Source organism: Giraffa tippelskirchi, chromosome 8 (assembly GCF_054371585.1).
Source record: "Giraffa tippelskirchi isolate mGirTip1 chromosome 8, T2T-mGirTip1v1.2.pri, whole genome shotgun sequence".
Classification (NCBI taxonomy): Eukaryota; Metazoa; Chordata; class Mammalia; order Artiodactyla; family Giraffidae; genus Giraffa; species Giraffa tippelskirchi.
In genome coordinates this window covers 59,258,511-59,280,925 of record NC_137282.1, presented here as the reverse complement: position 1 = coordinate 59,280,925, position 22,415 = coordinate 59,258,511, and the positions used below count along the sequence as shown (strand labels likewise).

General features: G+C 43.6%; 1 protein-coding gene across 8 annotated transcripts in view; it reads left to right on the top strand.

The window, feature by feature from the left end:
* ADAMTS16 (ADAM metallopeptidase with thrombospondin type 1 motif 16) overlaps positions 1–22,415 on the top strand; it is a 183,002-nt gene that overhangs the window by 28,552 nt on the left and 132,035 nt on the right. For 4 of the 8 annotated variants that reach the window (XM_081523591.1, XM_081523589.1, XM_081523590.1 and 1 more), the window contains 2 exons: positions 13,601–13,783; positions 20,147–20,426. In XM_081523591.1, the coding sequence (XP_081379717.1) occupies positions 13,772–13,783; positions 20,147–20,426 (292 nt within the window). In that variant the 5' untranslated portion in view covers positions 13,601–13,771. The remainder of the gene's footprint in view (positions 1–13,600; positions 13,784–20,146; positions 20,427–22,415) is intronic. The other 4 variants (XM_081523594.1, XM_081523586.1, XM_081523593.1 and 1 more) reach the window with 2 other exon arrangements.

Below are 22,415 nucleotides of genomic sequence, written 5' to 3'. Positions count from 1 at the left end.
AGCAAAGCCCCAGCTTCACCCGAGGCCTATATCACACAAGTGCACGGGCACTGGGAGGATGGGCAAACCCAGCTTCAACCTCATCAGAAAGACCAGGTGCCCCGGAACCCCTGTGCCTCTATACATATGAAGGAACACATGTGTTTGAAATGGTTTGGCCACTTCTGTCTTACAATGTAAATATATTAGTAAGAATAATTTTACAGTTTCGCAGATTGCAATTTAAATGCAAAAATCTCTTAAAAGCCCATCATTTGTAATTCGCTACCATATGTAAAATAGATATCCAAGAGGAAGTTTCTGTGTGGCTCAGGAAACTCAAACAGGGGCTCCACATCAACCTAGAGGGATGGGATTGGGCAGGAGATGGGAAGGAGGTTCAGAAGGGAGGGAATATGTGTATACCTGTGGCTGATTCATGTTGCAGTTTGACAGAAATCAACAAAATTCTGTAAAGCAATTATTCTTCAATTATAAAATTAAAAAAAAATTCAGTTGTTGAGTGGCATTCCTCAGTCACATAGATCCTAGTATGTTACTTATATTATTGTTTACATATATACTATATACTGTATACTAAAATAAAATCAGACGTTAACATCCATTCTATCCAACATTAATTTCCAACTATGAAGGTCAAGCATATTACTTACATTGTGACCTTGTATCATGTTCCACTATATATTTTGCAGACTAACCCTCTCATTTGGGAGTTATTCACGGTTCAGATTTCTCCTTTATCTCACGCACTCTTTGTTTGATCTTGGCTTCAAAGTCCACCCCAACCAACTTCTCCTTTCTCTGGTTTCAAGCCCTTTCATCTCTGCTTTGTCAAAGAGGTGGCCGGTCCCAGCTCTTCAGGGCATGGAGGGATCATGACACACCATACATACGATGCGCATGTGGATAAGGTTGTGGGATCCATAAGCACAGTAGATAATTTGCTCTTGTATATGTCAGGTATAGAGACAGATGTATCAGAAGATTCTGGTCACTGTTGCCATCATTTTAGTTGGATAGTGGTTAGAGAATTTCTTTTATGATGAGCTAACTTTTCAAATTCCTGTGGTGTTTTAATCATCTCTCATTCACATGTTCTTTCCACTGCTTTTTTTTAATATTAATAATCTCACATGCCACATTTCCAGCTCTTGCCCAGATGGGTAGGCTCTGGTAATACTGTTTCTATCATGGGAAAGCAGACGCATTCTTAAGCTTTGACCTGTTTCCGTTTTGTGGTTCTTGGGAAATGGTGTTTCCACTGTTCCTTGTCAACAGACAAACGGGGGAACTGTGATGATTTTATGGGAAAGCTGTTTAACTCACTTTCTTCCTCTTTCAGTCTTGTTGTTCAGTTTCTAAGTCCTGTCTGACTCTTTGCGACCCCATGGACTGCAGCATGCCAGGCCTCCCTGTCCATCACCAACTCCTGGAGTTTACCCAAACTCATGTCCATTGAGTTGGTGATGCTGTCCAACCAGCTCATCCTCTGTCATCCCATTCTCTTCCTGCCCACAATCTTTCCCAGCATCAGGGTCTTTTCAAATGAGTCAGCTCTTCTCATCAGGTGGCCAAAGTATTGGAATTTCAGCTTCAACATCAGTCCTTCCAATGAACATTCAGGACTGATTTCCTTTAGGATGGACTGGGTGGCTCTCCTTGCAGTCCAAGGGACTCTCAGGAGTCTTCTCCAACACCACAGTTCAAAAGCATCAGTTCTTGGGCACTCAGCTTTCTTTATGGTTCATCTCTCACATCCATACATGACCACTGGAAAAACCATAGCCTTGACTAGATGGACCTTTGTTGGCAAAGTAATGTCTCTGCTTTTTAATATGCTGTCTAGGTTGGTCATAGTTGTCCTCCACTATCTCTTGAAATTTGCTTCAACTTATATCCACTGAGTCAGTGATGCTAACTAACCATGTTTCAATCTACCAATTGCTCTTCTCCAACTTCTGAACCACAGTTTGGGGGAAAAATCTAAACATAAAATTCTTCTAATGCTCAGTGTACCTGGGTGCCAATGTGCCATCGTTTTGAAAAGTTCTGCTTGTAATCTGTCCTCCATTTTTGGTCATTATGGAGCAAATATGTGGTGTGTGTGCTTATTTGCTCAGTTGTGTCTGACTCTTTGCAACCCCATGAACTGCAGCCTGCCAGGCTTCTCTGTCCATGGGGATTCTCCAGGCAAGAATATTGGAGGGGGTTGCCATTCCCTTCTCCAGGGGATCTTCCCAACTGAGGACTTGAACTCAGGTCTACTGCATTGCAGGCAGATTTCCATTGCAGAGAAGTCCAGGTGCATTCAACTTTTTCACTGTAGGAGCATGTGTGTTATATATAGTATCAATGAGGCATTTTGAATAGTTTCAAATAACATGAAAATGCACCCATTAATATAGGGAGGGATATTGATATTAAAGTGAGCACTTGCTTTAATTCCAGGCCAGGTATTTCTGCAATCAGATTCATTGCATTACTTTTGCATATTATATTAACAATACAAAAAGAATCTATATTCCCATTGTAAATAAGGGGAATCAAGGATCAGACAGTTTTCAGCCTGCCCAAAGCTACCATCCTATAAGGGACAGAGTCCAGATTCCAAGCCATGTTCATTGGACCTGAGAACAAATGGTGAACTGTCCCCCACGCCTCACACCCTTGTCTCCTCGAAGGACATTCTTCCTCTTTCTCCTTGGAGTCAGCTGATAGTTGGGCACCACAAGAAGGACTTAGATGTGCAAAACCCATACCTTTAATCACTGATGCCTGCATGGAGGACAGCCCTGCAGTTCTGCACAACCTTGTTCAGATGGCATGATTCTTTTGGAGAACTTAGGGGGCTTCTGTGTCCTCTAGAGTTCTAGTGGTAACAACTCACGTGATTATGTTATTTAGTGATGAAAGACCATAAAGACAGATGACAGAGAACATAGTTTAAAGCATTTTTAATCTGAAACTAATCAAGGAAGGCTACAGAGATTTCTAGTCATAAATAGTGGCTGGTCCCTGTATTTCAGCCTTTCTTACGGACACGACAGCAATGTGTAATAGCATTATTTCCTTTCCAGATGGTTGAGCCCAAAATGCATGTAGAGAACTGGCAAAAAGGCAGCCTCAGGGAGCACCGTGAGAGTAGCTGTAACAGGCTGACCGAGAGAAATGAGTCTCACCTGCAGATAACTGAGAACTGGTCCCAGGCATTCTCTTTTTTAATTTCTTGTGCGAATAAAATAAATACATATCTCATCAGGAATCATCCTTGTCCATTGAATACACACATGCATACTCATATATATATACTAATTTATACTAATTTCCCTGGTGGGCTTCCCTGGTGGCTCAGCTGGTAAAGAATCTGCCTGCAATGTGAGAGACCCGGGTTCGATACCTGGGTTGGGAAGATCCCCTGAAGAAGGGAAAGACTACCCACTCCAGTATTCTGGCCTGGAGAATTCCATGAGCTGTATAGTCCGTGGGGTCACAAAGAGTCAGACATGACTGAGCGACTTTCACTTTTCACTTTTCATTCATACTAATTTAAAAAAACTGTCCTTCCAGAAACTTTTTAACTTTCTGGTTGATACTTTTAGATGGGATGGGAGGTAACCTGAGTGTGAATAACTTTACAGGCCCAAGAGTTGCCCTATTAATACCAAGTCTATGATCTGATCAGAGACATGGAGTTCTCATGTACTGATCATTTTCTGTATTTCTAGCTCTTATCTATATGTTATTCATAGTATGTAATCATGGTGTTTGAGCAGTCTCTTACCCTTCTGCAGAGCCTGACCCATGGATTTTGAGTGTTCCCGTGGGGACCAGCCCCAAGGCTTTCAGTGTGCTGACCTGTCGAAGAGCCAGTCACCTGGGGCTGGGTATCAGTCTTCAACAGTCCTTGCTTTATGGGCATGACTTATGTGAAAATGCCAGAGGTCAACGAGTCAAGGCACCACAGAGTAACTGGTTAATATATTGTTCAAGGCAGTTGGATGATCCCATCCACCGTCATCTATTTGACAAGTTCTCTCAGGATATATTTGCTCTAAAATATATACAAAAGACTCCCAAGTATATGAAGGTCCAGCTGAGCCATGATACCCTCTGCTGGGTTCCCAGAGAAGGGACTGAATCACTGAATCGCAGTTCACATTTATTGAGCACAAACAATTATGGGAGGAGTAATGTAGGTGACTCTCACCTGTTTGAGGGGCTCTTTAGTGGTTGACAGAATTGAAATGTGAGTTGTGGAGGAGGCTAAATCAGCAGTAAACCCAGTTAAGGCGAAACAGTATATCTGCATGTTCTGGAATAGCTGTTTGCCCCTCTTAGGACCACAGGCTCAGTCTGCGTTGCTGGGCTGTTCTCGTGGCTGTAGGAGAGGAGGACGGAGACAATCCCAGGTTAATCTGGGGTTTTTCTCTGAGCCATCATGAGAACTGAATCCTTTCCTCACTGGTTGGCAAAGGTAACCTGCGGCTAGCGAAACGAGCTGTGAATCACAGGAAGGAACCAGCCTTAGCCTGGTTTCTTTTTCCTTATTTGTTGCTATTTGTCTTGTTTCTTTGTTGTTGTTGTTGTTGTTTTGCGTCCCTGGAAGTGCTGGATCTGTCCACGTTTTCTGCATTGAGCATTCTCCTTGAGAAGGTGCTGTGTGGAATACCCCTAGATTTGTATGGACTGATTTTGCCTTACTATGTTCAATGCTTTTGTTGTGAGTTGTGAAAGTCGCTTAGCCGTGTCCAACTCTTTGCGACCCCATGGTCTATACAGGACTATATATTCTCCAGGCTAGAATACTGCAGTGGGTAGCCTTTCACTTCTCCAGGGGATCTTCACAACCCAGGGATCGAACCCAGGTCTCCTACATTGCAGGCGAATTCTTAAGCTGAGCCACAAGGGAAACCCTAGAATATTGGAGTGGGTAGCCTATCCCTTCTCCAGTGGATCTTCCTGACCCAGGAATCAAACCGGGGTCTCTTGCATTGCAGGCAAATTCTTTACTAACTGAGCTATCAGGGAATTTCTACAAAAAAAAAAAAAAAAAAGCGGTGTTATTTGCCTAATAGGTTTTTGATAGCAGCTTATTAAGAAGGCATTCTATTTTGTTTTTACACATCATGGTGCTATTATTGCTTATTTCCAATCTATCGTTTAACATAGGAATATGTAGCACATGGTAGTTCTAGTCTGTTATTCTTATGTGACCACTTAGAATTTTTATTTGTGTTTAAAATTCAAGATAGTGGAACAGAGTACAAACCTCAAGGTATAGCTTGTTAGTTTGGTTAAGTGCAAATTCTGTTTCATAGATGAAATACTTTTTTTTTTTACTAAATTTGAATCTTTTAAAATTGAAATATATTCCTGTTTGTAATTGTTAACTGTTTTAAAACTAAAGAAGAAGTCAGGAAAAATATTTTATAAAGAAGACATTCTAAAACAGACCATTTCGAATATGCATTGCCACATTATAATGATCATGCAATTTGAGTTAACATTCTGGAAACAGGATGGGTCTAACTTTTATAACTCCCTCGGGATTCTGACGTGTGTGAGAGTGTGTGCAGTCATATATATGACTGAGGCTGGAATTTGTGAATGGTCAAATTTTGTATCCATAGTGACGGATGTTTAAAGAAACTGCCTGGAAGGTTACATGTGTAACAGAAGTCATATCAAACACACAGTGTTGGTACAGATGACCATCTCAGGCCCTACATTACAAAAGCCAGTATGGGGCCATATTGATTCTGACAGCAAGCAAGTCTGATATCAACTTGCTTGCAAACAAGGAAGCTTAGTTATAGCAAGCTTCTCGTGAAGTTGAATTGTGTCCTGGCAAGTCATTCAGTAAGCAGTACACATCTGGCAAAACTGTCTGACCCCACAGGGGTCTCGCCTGTCCTGCTCCCTGAGTGCAGGGCTGGAAAGTGAAAGATGCCAGGTGAGTGTGGGGTGTACCCGCCCTGGCCTTGGAGATACAGAGACTGCGTGTGTCTCAGTGTCACGTCGGTGTGTCTCGTCTTGCACGTTGTCACAACCACCCCACCCAGACCTGCTGATTCAGAACCTTGGGCGGGGAAGGGGAGCATGGGTTTCCACAGGCTTCTCAGAGGATTGTTGTGGACAGGTTCTGGAGTCCTGACTGGATACGCAGTCTGCATAAGCGATACCCTCACCCCACCAGTGCCTCCTCAGGGGATACGCATGAAGTTCCTATCATGTGTCTGCAGCAGGGACCCCTCAGATGAAAAGCTCATGCCCCTGCCTTGAGGTTTGCCTGGTCTAGGGCCAGCGGGTAGGAGCCAGGTGAAGAACTGATCTCCAGTGTTCATCATCTTTAGTGACAGAGTTCGTGAAAATGGTGAAGTGAAGTGGACAGAGGCTTTGCATTCAGCCTTGCGATGCCCCACGTGGATCGCGGGGAAAACAGCTCCCGCCTGGGCCAGACTCCTGGCCCCTGGGGGCTTCTTGCGTCTCTTGGCTTCATCGGCTGCCTCTGTGATCGCTGGTGAGGAATCTGACCCCTTAGAGGGCCGTGAAGTGCGCGTTGTGCTGGTCAGGCGGGTTGCTAATGAGGGCATGTCTCTGAATGACTTTAGTGTCCCCCAGGAGGCCCCAGGTGTGGAAAGAAAGGTCGGTTGGAGCCCAGCCGTCCTGGCTGCTGCCTGCATTCAGGCCGCGCTCCTGGAGCCTCAGGTTTGTTTTATTTTCTAGACGCTTTGTTGTTGTTGTTCAGTTGCTAAGTTGTGTGCGACTTCTTTTGCGACCCCATGGACTGTAGCCCACCAGGCTTCTCTGTCAATGGGATCTCCCAGGCACGAATACTGGAGTGGGTTGCCAGTTTTTCCTCCGGGGGATCTTCCCTACCCAGGGCTCGAACTCATGTCTCCTGCATAGGCAGGCGAATTCTTTACCACTGAACCCCCAGGGAAGCTCCTCTGAGTGCTTTACCGAGATATGATTCACTTAAGAAAACCTCCCTGCTTCAACTGCACAGTTCAGTGGTATTTCAGTAAACAGGCAGGGTTGTGCAACCATCACTGTGATTCAGTTTTAAACCATTCACTTCATCCAGGAGAGAACCCTTGTGCCGGCAGTAACTCCCTGCTCCCACCCAGCCCAGCAACCACAGCTCTGCTTCCTGCCACCGTGGCTGAGCCTTGTCTGGGCTTCTCAGAGAGATGGAATCACACGACATGGTATGGCTTCCTTCACTCCACACACCGTTGGATTCATCCGTATTTATTTATACTACATCCCTTTTCACTGCCACCAGTGTTCCATCGTAAGGACGCACCGCATCTTGTTATCCATTCACTAGTTGATGGATGTTTGGGTTCTGAGAACCCCTGTTTCTTTGTCTGCAGAAATGTAGCTGCCGATCCCTCCCTTGCAGTTCTGTTCTGAGGATTACTGACAAGAAGATGGTATCCCAGTCCCTGGGACAGAGGCAGGGGCATGATAGGCAGAATGGCATCGATATTAAGATGATTAAGGCTTCGCACGGGGCGCTAGGGGTAAAGAACCCACCTGCCAACGTAGGAGACATAAGAGACACAAGTTCCATCCCTGGGTTGGGAAGATCTGGAGAAGGAAATGGAAACCCACTCCAGTATTCTTGCCTGGAGAACCCCATGGACAGAGGAGCCTGGCGGGCTGTGGTCCATAGGGTCGCAAAGAGTCGGACACACTGAAGGGACTTAACACGCTCGGAGAAACATGATGTCACAGCCCTGGAACCCGGAGCTTAAAGGGCACTGTTGTGAGAGACTAGATATCAACACCGAGACCAGCAGGGAAGGGAAATACCCCAGCTGAGAATTAAATAGAAAAACCAGCTGATTCATGAGCTAAGTGTCAGCTTGATGAGCTCATAACAGAAGCCTCCCAGAGCTAGCAGCCTGCCGCTGTCGGGGTTGGGGGGGGTGCCCAGATCTTCCACTGGGATGATTGAGTGTGTGCAGAAAAACTGGGGTGATTTCAGCAATGACTCGGGGATCCAGGTGACAACACCCCGGGGCCCCAGGGCCTCTGATGACAAACATGTGTGCCCGCCCTCCCTCGCGACTCCGGTGACTTCTCTGCCCTGACTGCGGCCATGGCTGACCGGCTCTGCTGGGACCCTCCCCAGCTGCCCTTGGCCTGCCGGTCTTTCTTTCCCAACCTTCCCAGCCCTGCACACTCTCTGCCTCCTCTCTCTGCAGCTTTCCAGGTGAGGTGCTGCCTTCATTCTTCCACGGTATCTGCTGCGATCTTGATGGATGTCATTAAAGTACTGTTTTATGGCCACCTTTGAAGTGAAGTGAAGTGAAGTGAAAGTCACTCAGTCATGTCCAGCTCTTTGTGACTCCATGGACTAAACAGTCCACGAAATCCCCCAGGCCAGAATACTGGAGTGGGTAGTCTTTCCCTTCTCCAGGGGATCTTCCCAACCCAGAAATTGAACCCAGGTCTCCCGCCTTGCAAGTGGATTCTTTACCAGCTGAGCCACAAGGGAAGCCTGGCCACCTCTGAAGTGTATAGATTTAATCTGCACAGTCAGCTTGGGAAATAGCTGTAGGTATTGTCCTGTATTTGCAAAGATAGGAACTAGGTCTCAGGAGGCTCAGCTGGTAAAAAATCCACCTACCAATGCAGGAAGCCTAGGTTCGATTCCTGAGTCAGGACGATCCCTTAAGAGAGGGAAATGGCTACCCACTCCAGTATTCCTGCCTGGAGAATTCCATGGACAGAGGAGCCTGGTGGGCTACAGTTCATGAGGTTGCAAAGAGTCAGACATGATTGAGCAACTCACACTAGAACACTCAGGACACACACAAGTAAACACACACACACATACATATGCTTGCCCTGGGAAGAGAGGTGGAGTCAGGACTTGAACCCGAGCTTGGACCTCAGTGGTGACCGTTGGCCATTGCATCACTGTAGCACCTATCACAAGGCTAGGTTTAACATCTGCTCTGCCCTTAAGAGCGACACCAAGGCAAACAAGGCCCCACACCTCACCCTGTCACTCCAGACTGAGAGGTGAGGAAGAGCCAGGCTGGTGGAGGTCTGTGGAGGTGTACGTAGGAAGCAGGACAAGTGGATGCCAGACTCTGAGGCCAGAGGGTGCTCAGGTGCTGCTGAGACTGCAGGACGGCAGGCGCAGCAGAGTGTCCTGAGCCCAGGGTAGGCAGCAGGAGCATCGCCTGGAAGGAAATCTACACAGGCTGGAGCGGGGGAGGCTCTGGGACTGGGCTCTCAAATCAGAGGATGCAACTGCAGGGTTGTACATGGTTAGTGATCTGGTTGATGCTTCTTCTTTCCTCCAAGCAAGCAGAGAACGCCTTAGAAGGAGGGCAAGAGTGGAAGCGGCAGACGATAAACGTAGCCCTCTACGGGAGAAGGTGGAGGTGGAAATGTCAGGAGGAGCTTCGTGTGCCCCCTCTTTCTGATGGGCCACAAGAGACCTCCTCAAAAGTGTATGCAATCCAAGCAAGGCCCTGCTGAATTGTTATTAACATTGTTCGTCAGTGAGTCTATCACGTGTAGATGCTTTCCATATTTCTTGGATGAGAGGATCTGTGAATTTCCTCCACTACAGGATCAAATTCATGTCTCAATGTTGCACAACTCTGTAAATGAATCTGTTGGAGTGTTTAATCCATGGTATTTTGATTATATTAGGTAGCAGCAATGTATTCATTGCCTTGACTAGATGACTATTTGCATAAACATTTCTTTTTGTGTCTTGGGAATGTACAGAGAAACACAGGATCTGAGAGTTTAAGTTTGAGCTGTTTTTAGTTCAGATACTTTCGTGTCAACCAAAGGCAGTCTTACTAAGCATCAGTCTAGGACATGTTCTGATTTGTAGCTGGCACACTTTTGTAAAGGTGCTAGTGGATGTGATTTATAAGAATGTTCCTAATTATGTGATATGTACTACTTATTACAGATGAGCACTGTAGCCAACTCTCATGAATTAGGAAACCAGTCTTAAGAAGTAAGACCCCAAAGATTTGTTAATTACCAGTTGTTCTGGAAGAGTGTTCTTCCATAAAATTTTGTACCATAATATTATTATCTGTGATGTCCAGTATGGGAGCAGCTAGTCACATGTGGCTATTGAGCAATGGCAAGACTAACTTTTTAACTTGAATTGATATTAATTTGTTTAAACTTGACTGTTGAGCACCTGGAGGAGTGAATTTTTAATTTTCTTCAATGTTAATTAAAATTGGTGGCCACCATTTGGAAGAACACATATCTAGAAGTTTTTCTCTGGAAGAGATTAAAATCCTTGTAATAGATTGACCTGAAAGAGGTCATAAAATTGAAAGCTGAATCCCAGAATTTGCTAATGAAAAATAAGACTACACACGGCAATAACATTTAAGCTCCAAGAGAGATTTGATCTGCCTTTATAAATAACTGCCATGGCCTATTAGGTTTATCTATGTTCTTAACTTTTTTCATATTCATTGTTTTTTCATGAGGTATACCCGTTTTGATCCAAAAACCGGATCTTGACTTTATTAGGCTTTTTCTGTGTAATAACCACATTCTTTTAGTAGTTACTGATTCATTTATTCTGAATTTATTTTTAATAAGTTTTTTCTGGTTTCTAGGTAGCCATTCATTGCATTTTTAAAAACCTTTTGAGTTAATACTTGGTTGGTTTATTTTCTTTATTTTTTTTAAAGGAAAGCATTTAGAACTTCAAATTTCTCTAAGTGCAGCGTGAGAACATCTTATGATTTTTAAAGAATCAGCTCGTAGTTTCTTTGATCTACTTCTGTTGATTTCCTGTTTTCTATTTTATTGATTTATGCTCTAATTCGTATTATTTCTTTTCTTCTTCTTACGTTGCATTTAATTCACTCTTCTTTTTCTAGTTTTCTGTGCCAGAAACTTAAATTATTGATTTTAGAATTTCCTTCTTTTCTAATGTTTGCGTTCAGTATCATAAATTACCCTTTTAGCACTTCATTGCAACCTGAAAATTTTGATAAATTGTGTTTTCATTTCAATTTAGTCCAAAATATTTTAAAATTTCTCTTGAATTTCTTTGTGATCCATGTGTTATTCAGAAGCGTGTAGTCTAATTTCTACTTATTTAGAAATTTTCCAATTACTTTTTTTATTGATTTCTAATGCAATTCTGTTGTGCTTTGAGAGTAGACATTGTATAATTACACTTCTTTTAAATTTGTTGAAGTGTGTTTTATGGCCCAAAATGTGGTCTATCTGGAAAAAAGTGTATTCTGTGTTGTCGGATGAAGTAATCTCTGTTGTTGTTTAGTTGGTAAGTTGTGTCTGACTCTTTTGCAACTCCATGGACTGTAGTCCCCCAGGCTCCTCTGTCCATGGGATTTCTCAGGCAAGAATACTGAAGTGGATTGCCATTTCCTTCTCCAGGGGATCTTCCCGACCCAGGGATTGATTAAACCCACATCTCCTGCGTTGCAGGCGGATTCTTTGTCACTGCGCCTCCAGGGAAGCCCGACAGCTTCCTATCTATAGATGTCGTTTATATCCAGTTGACTGACTGCATTGTTGAGTTCATCTATGTCCTTAATGATTTTCTGCCTGCTGAATCTGTCCATTTCTGAAAGAGGAGCAATGAAGTCTCCAACTATCATAGTGCCTTCATCTATTTCTCTTTTCAGTTCTATCAGACTTGGCTTCATGTAGTTAAGTTGTTAAGTACACATGTATTAAGAATCGTTGCATCTTCTTGGAATGCTGACTCCTTTATCATTATTTAATTTCCCTCTTAGTTTCTAATAACTTTTCTTACTTTGAAGTCTGCTCTTTCTGAAATTAATATACTTACTCTTGCTTTTTTTTTTGATTAGTGTTATCAAGATAAATTTTTGCATCCATTTACTGTTAATTTATAAGTGTCTTTATATTTTAAATAGGTTTCTTGTAGACAACATATAGTTGGGTCATGTTTTCTGACCTGTGACCATCTCTGTATTTCAGCTGGTACATTGAACCATTGACAGTCAAAGTGGATGTAACTGAATTAATATCTACTATGTGTGTTACAGTTTTCTACTGTTGCCTTTGTTCATGATTCATATTTTGCCTTCAACTGTTTTCCTGCCATTTGTGATTTTAATTTAGCATTTTTATAGTCATATTTTATATCTTTCTTTAGCATATCAGTTATACTGTTTTAAAAAAAACTTTTTTAGCTCTAGGGTTTGCAATATACATTTACAGCTGAGTCAAGTTCACTCTCCGTGACCACCATCATTGGTATTACTCTCCAGGGTACATGGTGGTAGAGAAGTAACATGGTATGCTGACAGTGGCATGTAAGTCTGAGTTACTCAGACTCAGTTTTACTCTTAGCAACCCCACTTGCTAGCTTTTCAGTCTTGGGCAAATGTCTGCATTTAGCGTCTCATTCCTTTAAAAGGGAATTGTGATTCTCACTTCGTATGTTTGTTGTTAGGATAAGATAATAAATAACGCAAACACCTAGTGCAGTAGCAGCCACATAGATGGTGCCCAAGACAAAGTGAGTGTGAAAGATCTATAAAAGTTGCATTTATCCTGTGTTTTAGAAACGTCACTAAGAAGACTAGAGTGAGTAGAAGAGTCCCCAGACAAATCACATTTTGGGAGAACTGACAAAGAAGTTGAGTAAAAAGTGAAATGAACTGGAATTGAAATGCGCATTTCTTCTCATGAGCTAGATCACTTTTTCCCTGTGTTGACTGATAGCTAGCTCTCGAGAAAAGGGTGCGTGGTGTCACCCAAGACAAGCTTGGACCCAATCCAGTGGGGATTCCCTTACGACACCACCACGTGCACTGCCCCGCCATGCTCATCACTTCCTAATTTACACTTTATTTTTTGACTCACACAACTTTTACAGACAACTTTTCTAAATAGATACACATTAATAAAGGCCTGAGTATGTGTGTATGTGTTAGTCACTCCATTGCGTCTGACTCTCTGCGACCCCATGGACTGTACCCCAGGCTCCTCTGTCCATGGAATTCTCCAGGCAGGAATACTGGAGTGGGTTGCCATGCCCTCCTCCAGGGGATCTTCCCAACCCGGGCATCAAACCTAGGTAGCTGCATTGCAGGTGGATTCTTTACCATTTGAGCTACCTGGGAAGTACACTTAAATAAAGGCCTATCAACCTTTAAGGGTGAATAGCAACAAATATAACACAGTAAACATCCTACTTTCAAGCTTCGACATTTTCTTTACTCACATTACCCAGAAGCAGCATTTTTCTCTTTTTTTAATTTTTATTTTCTTTTTGTTGAAATATAGTTGCTATGCAATATAAGTGTGCAGTATAGTAATTCACAATTTTTAAAGGTTTTACTCCATTTATAGTTATTATAGAATATCGGATGTATTCCCCGTGTTGTACAATATATCCTCATAGCTTATTTTATAATAGTTGTACCCCTTAATTCTCTACCCTTATATTGCCCCTCCCAGTCACTGGTTGTCTACTTTGTTGTAGACAAACCACGACTTTGTTATTTGTATCTGTGAGTCTGAGGAGCTGCACATTCTCTCCACTGACAAGCACTTTTTCTTCCTCTTCTTATAAACGCAATACTAGTGTTGAGTTTCCCGATGTCAAATGATTTACAGAGCTGGCGATGAGAGATGCAGGCATCTGGAGAGCTCCCCGGTGATGTCCGGGAGATGCTGGCCTTTTCCGAAGCCCAGTTAATAATCCACCCAGCTGCCCTCCCAGTGGTGACTGTGGGAGGTGTACACCAGACATTTTATGAGCCTCCAGGTAAATATTCTTGATTCAGTGAAGAAAAGCTTTGATAAGAAGAAAACGTTAATGTTTCACAATTTACGTAATAATTTAAATAAGCTTGCAAACTAATAATGCAGCAAGACAGTGGGGTCACTTTTCCTCTTGTATTTTTCATTGTGTATTGATTATCAAGGAATATCAAAATATCAGTGTTATCAGTTATTGTATTCTACATAGTTAATGAATGTGTGGATTATTTAAACACAGAAGGCCGTGCCTCAGACTGAATCATAAATGAAACAAGTGTCAGCACTTGGCGCCTTGGTTAGTGGACATTCACAAGTCCTCCAGAGGGGTGGGTCACTCTTGCCTGACAGTCTGGTCCTCTGGGCCACCCAGGATGAACCCAGGGGAAAAGGAGATGGTTTTGAATCTGGAACAGCGGTCACAGAACCCAAATGTTTTAGAGGAGGAAGCCAGAAAGGCTGATGAAGCAAGCCAAGAGCCAAAGTGTGTTTGGGGTGATGATGGTGTTGTTGGGGCACACCCTCCCACAGGCTTCAGAGCGATCTTGTAGAGTGAACCATCCTCCAGAAACCCTCTGCGTTATCCAAAGGGAATCACAGATCATCAGGTTTAAGTACTGTATCTGCAGTCTTTGCTTCATTTATGCGGCAATTTTTTTTTTCTTATTTACTGGAGGTCATGTATTTTAAATGGGTTTCCCTTGTGGCTCAGCTGGTAAAGAATCCGCCTGCAATGCGGAAGACCTGGGTTCGATGCCTGAGTTGGGAAGATCCCCTGGAGAAGGGAAACGTTTCCCACTCCAGTTTTCCAGTCTGGAGAATTCCATGTACTGTATAGTCCATGGGGTCACAAAGAGTCGGACATCACTGAGTGTTCAGTAATGTGTTTAAGTATATATTAGTGTTAAGTCTTACAAACTCATGGCAAGTGGCTGTCTTTGTATCCACTCCCTAGAGGACAAAACAGCACAGAGGGAATGAGTAACTTGTCCAAAGGCACAAAGATCATAATGTTAGAATCAAATAACGGCTATCAGACTCATCTCTCTGATGTCTGTAAGTCCATCTGGGCTCGAATCAGAGGTGCTGGACATCATTGACTCTAGAGAACCCACAGGAGCCGTTCATATTTTCAGAGTGATTTGAAAAGTAAGACATTGTTTGCATATCGGAAAAGGGGTTTTTAAGCAAAAAATTACTGTTTTTTAATGTAACACTTCGACTAGTTGCATGTGTGGAAACCCCTGGGTGTATTATCACACAAGGCTGAACACACCCATGTCTGCGCATGCTACTCCTGAGTTAGTTTAATTGCCAAAAGGATGAAACCCACGTGGCTCCAGCTTTTATTTAATCCCACACTTGACTTTTCCTTGATAGCACTGCAGATGTTAAAGTACTGTCTGTTCTAGTTTAGTTGGTAGAGTGCTTAGCCAAAAAGGTTTCCCGGGCATCCACGGAGAGCACCAGTGACAGCCTCCCCAGCCTTCCTCCTCCACCACCGGGATCCACAGCACACATTCCAAGGAGTTCACCTTTCCCTGCAGGCTGGCATTTCTGCCCTGGGAGGTCTACCCCCCAAGGTGCTGATGGCTTCACTGATAGTTTACCACTGTTAACCTTCTCTTCCCATGGGGAGGAAGTAGCAGCCCACTCCAGTACTCTTGTCTGGAGAATTCCATGGACGGAGGAGCCTGGCGGGCTCCAGGCCATGGGGTCACAAAGTCGGACACGACTGAGTGACCAAGCAAACATGCACTATCTGGTCTCCCCCTTCCCCACCTGCAGGAACACTGTGACCAGGGCTTCACCTCTGAATGCACGATAAGCCTGGTCTCCCCTCTGTTTTGTGTCTACCCCAACCCTCCTGTCCCTGAGAGCTGCATTTGACAGTTTCCCGCAATCTGAGAAGGGCTTCTCCGTGCCTGTCATCCCACCCTGTGCAAACCCTCAGACCCGTGCAGGACAGCTCAGCACCCGCAGAGCTGAGTTTGGTGGGCAGTGATGGGCACTGGGTCCCCCCAGATGAGGATCAGCCTCAGGTCCTAAATCAGAGGTTCACTGAGGACAGGCACACAAGCACCAGTGTCTCTGAGCACCTCGTGTCTAATCACATGCTGAATTAGGGAAATATCAGCACTCTTATAATGCTATATTGAAGAATGCTAAGCCATACCTTAATAGTTCTGTGAGAATAGTTAACTGTATTCTAAAATTATAAAGGTATTTTAAAACACTCATAAGGATTTTAAAAGCTCATCTGTCATCCCATGATCCATCAGTGCCATTGATATTTTTAAGATAAGGATGCACACAGATTTTACAAGCTTGAGTAATGCCTAAAGATGTAAAAATGGATGTGGAATTCTCTTCCTGCTTCCCTCCTCCTTGATTTTCTCTCTCTGAACATAACCAGCTTTGGCAATTTTTCATTAGCCCTTCTAGGAAAATACTTTAAGTGGAGATGCACACTTAAAAAAATGAACACGTTTGGAATCACACTAGATACTTTATTATACACTTTAAAGGAGAAGGCAGTGGCAACCCACTCCAGTACTCTTGCTTGGAGCATCCCACGGATGGAGGAGCCTGGTGGGCTACAGTCCATAGGGTCACGGAGAGTCAGAAATGGCTGAGTGACTTCACTTTCACTTTTCACTTTCATGCATTGTAGAAGGAAATGGCAACCCACTCCAATGTTCTTGCCTGGAGAATCCCAGGGATAAGCAGCCTGGTGGGCTGCCGTCTATGGGGTCGCACAGAGTCGGACACGACTGAAGCGACTTAGCAGCAGCAGCAGTAGCAGCATACACTTTAAAAAAATGTAACAACTTCTGGGAACCCTACATTATAAGCCTAAACCTTACAGATTTTGAACTTACTCTGATTTTTTTCAAATCCTTATACTTTCCCAGGTTACCTTGAATATGTTATTTAATCAGCCAGACTCTGTATTTCCTTGTCCATAGAAGGAAGAGCATAGTGATACCAACCTTCCAGAATGTTTGTGATAAATAAGGAATAATATAGGAAATGTTGGCCATAGTCTTAGGAGCTCACACAAAAGTGTTTACTTAAGATTATCATCAGGATATAATTAACTGGCCTTTTAAATGGTTGTATACTCTCCAAATACAAAAATGTACCTTAAAAATCGCTCTGAACTAATTGATAAACATTATTTCTTATTTTTGTTATTAATTTGCTTTGTCTGTACTTTTAAATGATTATAAACAGTGGCTAAATTATACATTCACAAATATGTATCAATACTGGGGAAGTGCCTGCTAGATGCATTTGGCAATACACGATAGCTGTTTTTCTCTGACTTACTTCACTCTGTATAATAGGCTCTAGGGAAGAATAGAGAGAGTAGCATTGAAACATATACAATACCATATGTAAAACAGATGGCTGGTGGGAATTTGCTGTATCACACAAGCTCAAACCCCATGCTCTTTGATAACCTAAGAGGGATGGGATGGAGTGGGAGGTGGGAGGAGATATATGTATACCTATGGTGATTCATGTGGATGTATGGCAGAAACTACTGCAATATTGTAAACAATTATCCTTCAATTAAAAATGAATTAAACAAGAATTCCAAAGAGTTAACATCCTAGAATCAAATTATGTATTTTCAATGTTGATAGATGTGCCAGGTGGGGTCCCAGTTTACCCTTTCCCGGGGTCACACGGCCAGTTTGTTCTCATTTCTCCTAACAGTTATCAAATTTGAAAGTACTTGTCACTCTAAAACGTAAAAGGTAGTCTCTCTGTTTTCTCTCAAGATATTTTTGCCATTGTGCTTCATTGTCTGTTATACTGTACATTTGTTTTTTACTTTTATAATCAATTCTTTTCTATTTCCCAAATACCTTGTTTAGAAAGATCTCCCTGATTGCCTAAAATATTCCTTTTTGCTTCCTACTGGATTAATTCCATTGTTACACTTTTATAGAAAGTGTCACATCATATTCAGGTTTGAATAGAGTTTTGCTACTGACTGTATCTGTTCATTCCTTCAGTTGCCCAGTTACATCCGACTCTTTGCAACCCCATGGACTGACTGCAGCACACCAGGCCTCCCTGTCCCTCACCTTCTCCCAGAGTTTGCCCAAGCTCATGTCCATTGCATTGGTGATGCCACCCAGCCATCTCATTCTCTGTCGCCCTCTTCTCCTTCTGCCCTCAATCTTTCCCAGCATCAGGAACTTTTCCAGTGAGTCGCCTGTTCTCATCAGATGACCAAAATACTGGAGCTTCAGCTTCAGTATCAGTCATTCCAATGAGTATTCAGGATTGATTGCCCTTGAGATTGACTGGTTTGATCTCCTTAGTGTCCAAGGGACTCTCAGGAGTCTACTCCAGCACCACAGTTCAAAGGCATTCTGCTTTCTTTATGGTCCAGCTCTCACAACAGTACATGACCACTGGGAAGACCATAGCCTTGGCTATACAGACCTTTGTCTGCAGAGTAATGTCTCTGCTTTTCAACACACTGTCTAGGTTTGTCATCGCCTTCCTGCCAAGAAGCAGTTGTCTTCTGATTTCATGGCTGCAGTCACCATCCACAGTGATTTTGGAGCCCAAGAAGAGGAAATCTGTCACTACTTCCACATTTTCTCCTTCTATTTGCCATGTAGTAATGGGGCCGGGTGGCATGATCTTAGTTTTTTAACATTTAGTTTTAAGCCAATCCTTTTACTCTCCTCCCTCATATAGAGGCTCTTTAGTTCCTCTTCGCTTTCTGCCTTCAGAGTGGTATCATCCGCGTATCTGAGGTTGTTGACGTTTCTCCCACCTGTCTTCATTCCAGCTTATAACTCATTCAGCCCGGCATTTCTCATGATATGCTCAGCGTATAGGTTAAACAATCAGGGTGACAGCAGACAGCCCTGTCATACTCCTTTCTCAATCCTGAATCAATCAGTTGTTCCATACACGGTTGTAACTGTTGCTTCTTGACCCACATACAGGTTTCTCAGGAGACAGATAAGATGCTCTAGTATTCCCATCTCTTTAAGAGCTTTCCACAGTTTGTTATGATCCACACAGTCAAAGGCTTTAGTGTAGTCAATGAAATAGAGGTAGATATTTTTTCTGGAATTCCCTTGTTTTCTTTATGATTCAGTGAATATTGGCAACTTGATCTCTGGTTCCTCTGCCTTTTCTAAACTCAGCTTGGACATCTGGAAGTTCTTGGTTTGCATAATGCTGAAGCCTAGCATGCAAGATTTTAAGCACGACCTTACTAGCATGGGAGATGAGTGCAATTGTCTGATGGTTAGAACATTCTTTAGTACTGCCCTTCTTGAAAATTGAGATGAGGATTGATGTTTTCCAGTCCTGTGGCCACTGTTAGGCTTTCCAGATTTGCTGATATATTGAATGCAACACCTTGATGACATCATCCTTTAGGGTTTTGAATAGTTCTACTGGAATTCCATTACATCCACTAGCTTTATTAGCAGCAGTTTTTCCTAAGACCCACTTGACTTCACACTTCAGAATGTCTGGCTCTGGGTGACTGACCACACCTTCATAATAATCTAATTCATCAAGATCTTTTCTGTACAGCTCTTCAATGTATTCCTTCCAACTTTTCTTGATCTCTTCAGCATCTACTAGGTCTCTATTGTTTCTGTCCTTTATTGTGCCCATCTTTGTGTGAAACATTCCCTTGATATTTCCGATTTTCCTTAAGAGATCTGTAGTCTTTCCTCTTCTGTTGTTTTCTTCTAGAGAAGAGATGCAAAAAGCAAGGGAGAAAGGGAAAGTTTTATCCAACTAAATGAAGAGTTCCAAAGAATAGCCAGGAGAGACAAGAAGGCCTTCTTCAATGAACAGTGCATAAAACTAGAAGAAAACAGCTGCCTGTATTGGGATTATAATTTTATGTCTGTATTTGGGAGCTCCCCCACCCACCCCGAGCCATATTACTATCCAGGGCTGTGTGTGTGCTTTCTCCTCCATTTTTTCCAGTAAAGGACCTGACCTTGGTATGCTGTGCAATCTCTCTCTGCTCCAAGAGTCAAGTCCTTTGACCTCTACACCACTGTTTCTGCACAGATGGGGTAGAAAGTGCACAGGAGTGGACCCCTCCTACCCTAATTCTCAGCCCCCTATGTGACCCTTTTACACATGGGTTCTCCCTGGAGGGAACCGTGTGTGTGTGTGTGTTTCTCTGACTCTTTGTGACCCCATGGACTGTAGCCCTCCAGGCTCCTCTGTCCATGGAATTTTCCAATCAAGAATACTGGGGTGGGTTGTCATTTCCCGTTCCAAGGATCTCCCTGGAGGGAACAGCGTGTTTGTGAGCAGAAGATAAACAGCGATGCACCTTTCTTTCTCCCTCTCTGCTCTGCAGTCAGGCATGATAAGAACCCAGGAAGCGGACTACTTCCTGAAGCCCCTCCCTTCACACCTGGCAGGGAGCCCCAATGACTCCATGGGGGGCAGGCCTCCCTCCCACATCCTGTACAAGAGATCCACCGAGCCACCGGCCATGGGGCCCCACCGGGTCACGATGATGGAGAAAAAGTGGGGGCTGGAAAACCACCATCTCTTCCACCACGAAGATCAATCCCCACGCGGCTTCAGCTTCAGGCACCCAGAGAAGCAGCATTTCTGCGGAAGACGCAAGAAATGTATGTAAGGATGATTCTTTTTTTAATTTAACGATTAGGATGTTAAATAAGACCCTGGAGTATTTTTAATTTTCTTCAAAGTAGTCTGCCCTCAAGATGAAATTTATTGACCACCTTTGCTAATCCTAAGTGATGATTCCAAAGAGAACCTATCCTCTGGATGTTCAGGATAAACCATCTTTCCATGGCATATGGATAAAGGTAGATTTTTTGTTTTAATTTTAAGAGCTGTTCCCTGGGCAGACTGAATGACATGATTCCCAGAAACGTAGACTCCTCTACCAGACATCTTCAAAAGAATCCTGGCGTGTCTACCCAGTAACTATATTTTTGAGGTCTAGATTTGTTAGAGCTGACATGCTTTTCCCACTGAGGTGATTTATCCCTATGCAGGTTTATATACTTCACCCATCACGTTAGAAGACACAGGATGCATGGTATAATTTACCCACAATGTTTCACCAAGGCTTTACCGAAGTCCTCTTTGTGTCATGAACATTTAGGAAGAGAAATGATACTTACATTTTATGTAGGAAGCTGTCACAGACTCAGGAATAGGAGTTCAGTGTTTTCTGGACTTGTCCTCATTTGCTTCAGCTTTCCCCTCAAGCATGGCTTCATTTATTAATAGCAAACCTTCCCCAAGGCGCTTCTGGAAGCCCACCCTTCTCTGCTGCTTAGTTCCGTTGGCCGTTGGGCCAGCACCCTCACGTAAGTGTGGGCACATGCAGGGGCTCCACAACACACTGCGGAGAAGAGAGAATGACCCAGAACCACTTGGCATCTATGACAGAAGAACAGGAGTGGCTGACGTGTTCGCACCCGTGTGTCATCTGAACGCGCATCCTGTAAATCAGTCTCAGACTACATTCAGATGGTCTCAAAAATCTCATCCCAGACTGAGCAAGAGTGGGCTGGATCTTAGGGGAGGCAGCAGGAAGAACAGTGCTGAGCACAAGGAGAGCGAACAGGAGGGTGAGAAGGTCAGGGAAGTCCAGCTGAGTGAGCATCAGGACAGGGCACACTGACCAGCAGGGGCTTCCTGAGTCTGTGCAGACAGGGCAGGTGGGGGGGGCGTGGCCAGACAGATCAATGGCGGGGCCAGGTAGGCTGGGGACGGGGCCAGGAAGGTCAGGGGCGGGGTCAGATAGGTGAGGGATGGGGCCAGGCAGGTCAGGGCGGGGTGAGACCAGTTGGAACAGACAGAGAGGCACGACTCAGGCACAGACAAGGTCAGAGCCAGGAAGGTACTGGCGGGGCTCCCAGTGAGGGTGTGGTCAGAGCAGGACAGATTCCATGTGTCAGAGACAGAAAGATGACCAAGCACCTGGATCCAGGCAGGAAAGATGGGCAGGGCTGTCCGCACCTCTTTGACAGGCCACGCCAGGGCCCGGCACAGATGTTTCACTGTTTCTGAGCAACCCAGCAGTGCTGACCCTTCTGGAATGAATGAGACCCTTTCATTCTTATCTGGAGGTGATCGGGGTCATTCAGGCCTGTAGCTCAAAGGCAATGCACCTGGGCGTACAGGGCAGTACGATTGTTCTGTTTGGTGTGGCTGTCTGTGCACGTGTGTTTGTGTGCGTGTGTGTCGATGAATTTGCCTCCAGAGGCATTTCAAAACCTCAGTAGTGGAATCTGGTTGGTGAGAGGGAGATATTTGAATAAGACACTAAATTATACAATAAGACTTGCAGTTGGAAAATGGAAAAAAGTAGCCATTTTTTACTCTTTTTTAATCTTAATTTTTTTAATTACAAAAGTATGGTAACTCATTTACAGGAGACTTGGAAAATACAAAACAAGGTTACATATAGTTCCACTGTATATTACACTTATTTTTTTTAAGTAGATGAAGAGTTTTAGTTGGGGTTTCAATATCAAACTCTCAAAAATTGATAGAACAAATATACAGATAAGTAAAAGCCTATAGTAGAACTGAAAAGCACTGTGTTTTCATAATAAAACTAGAAAAAAAGTGGTAGAAAA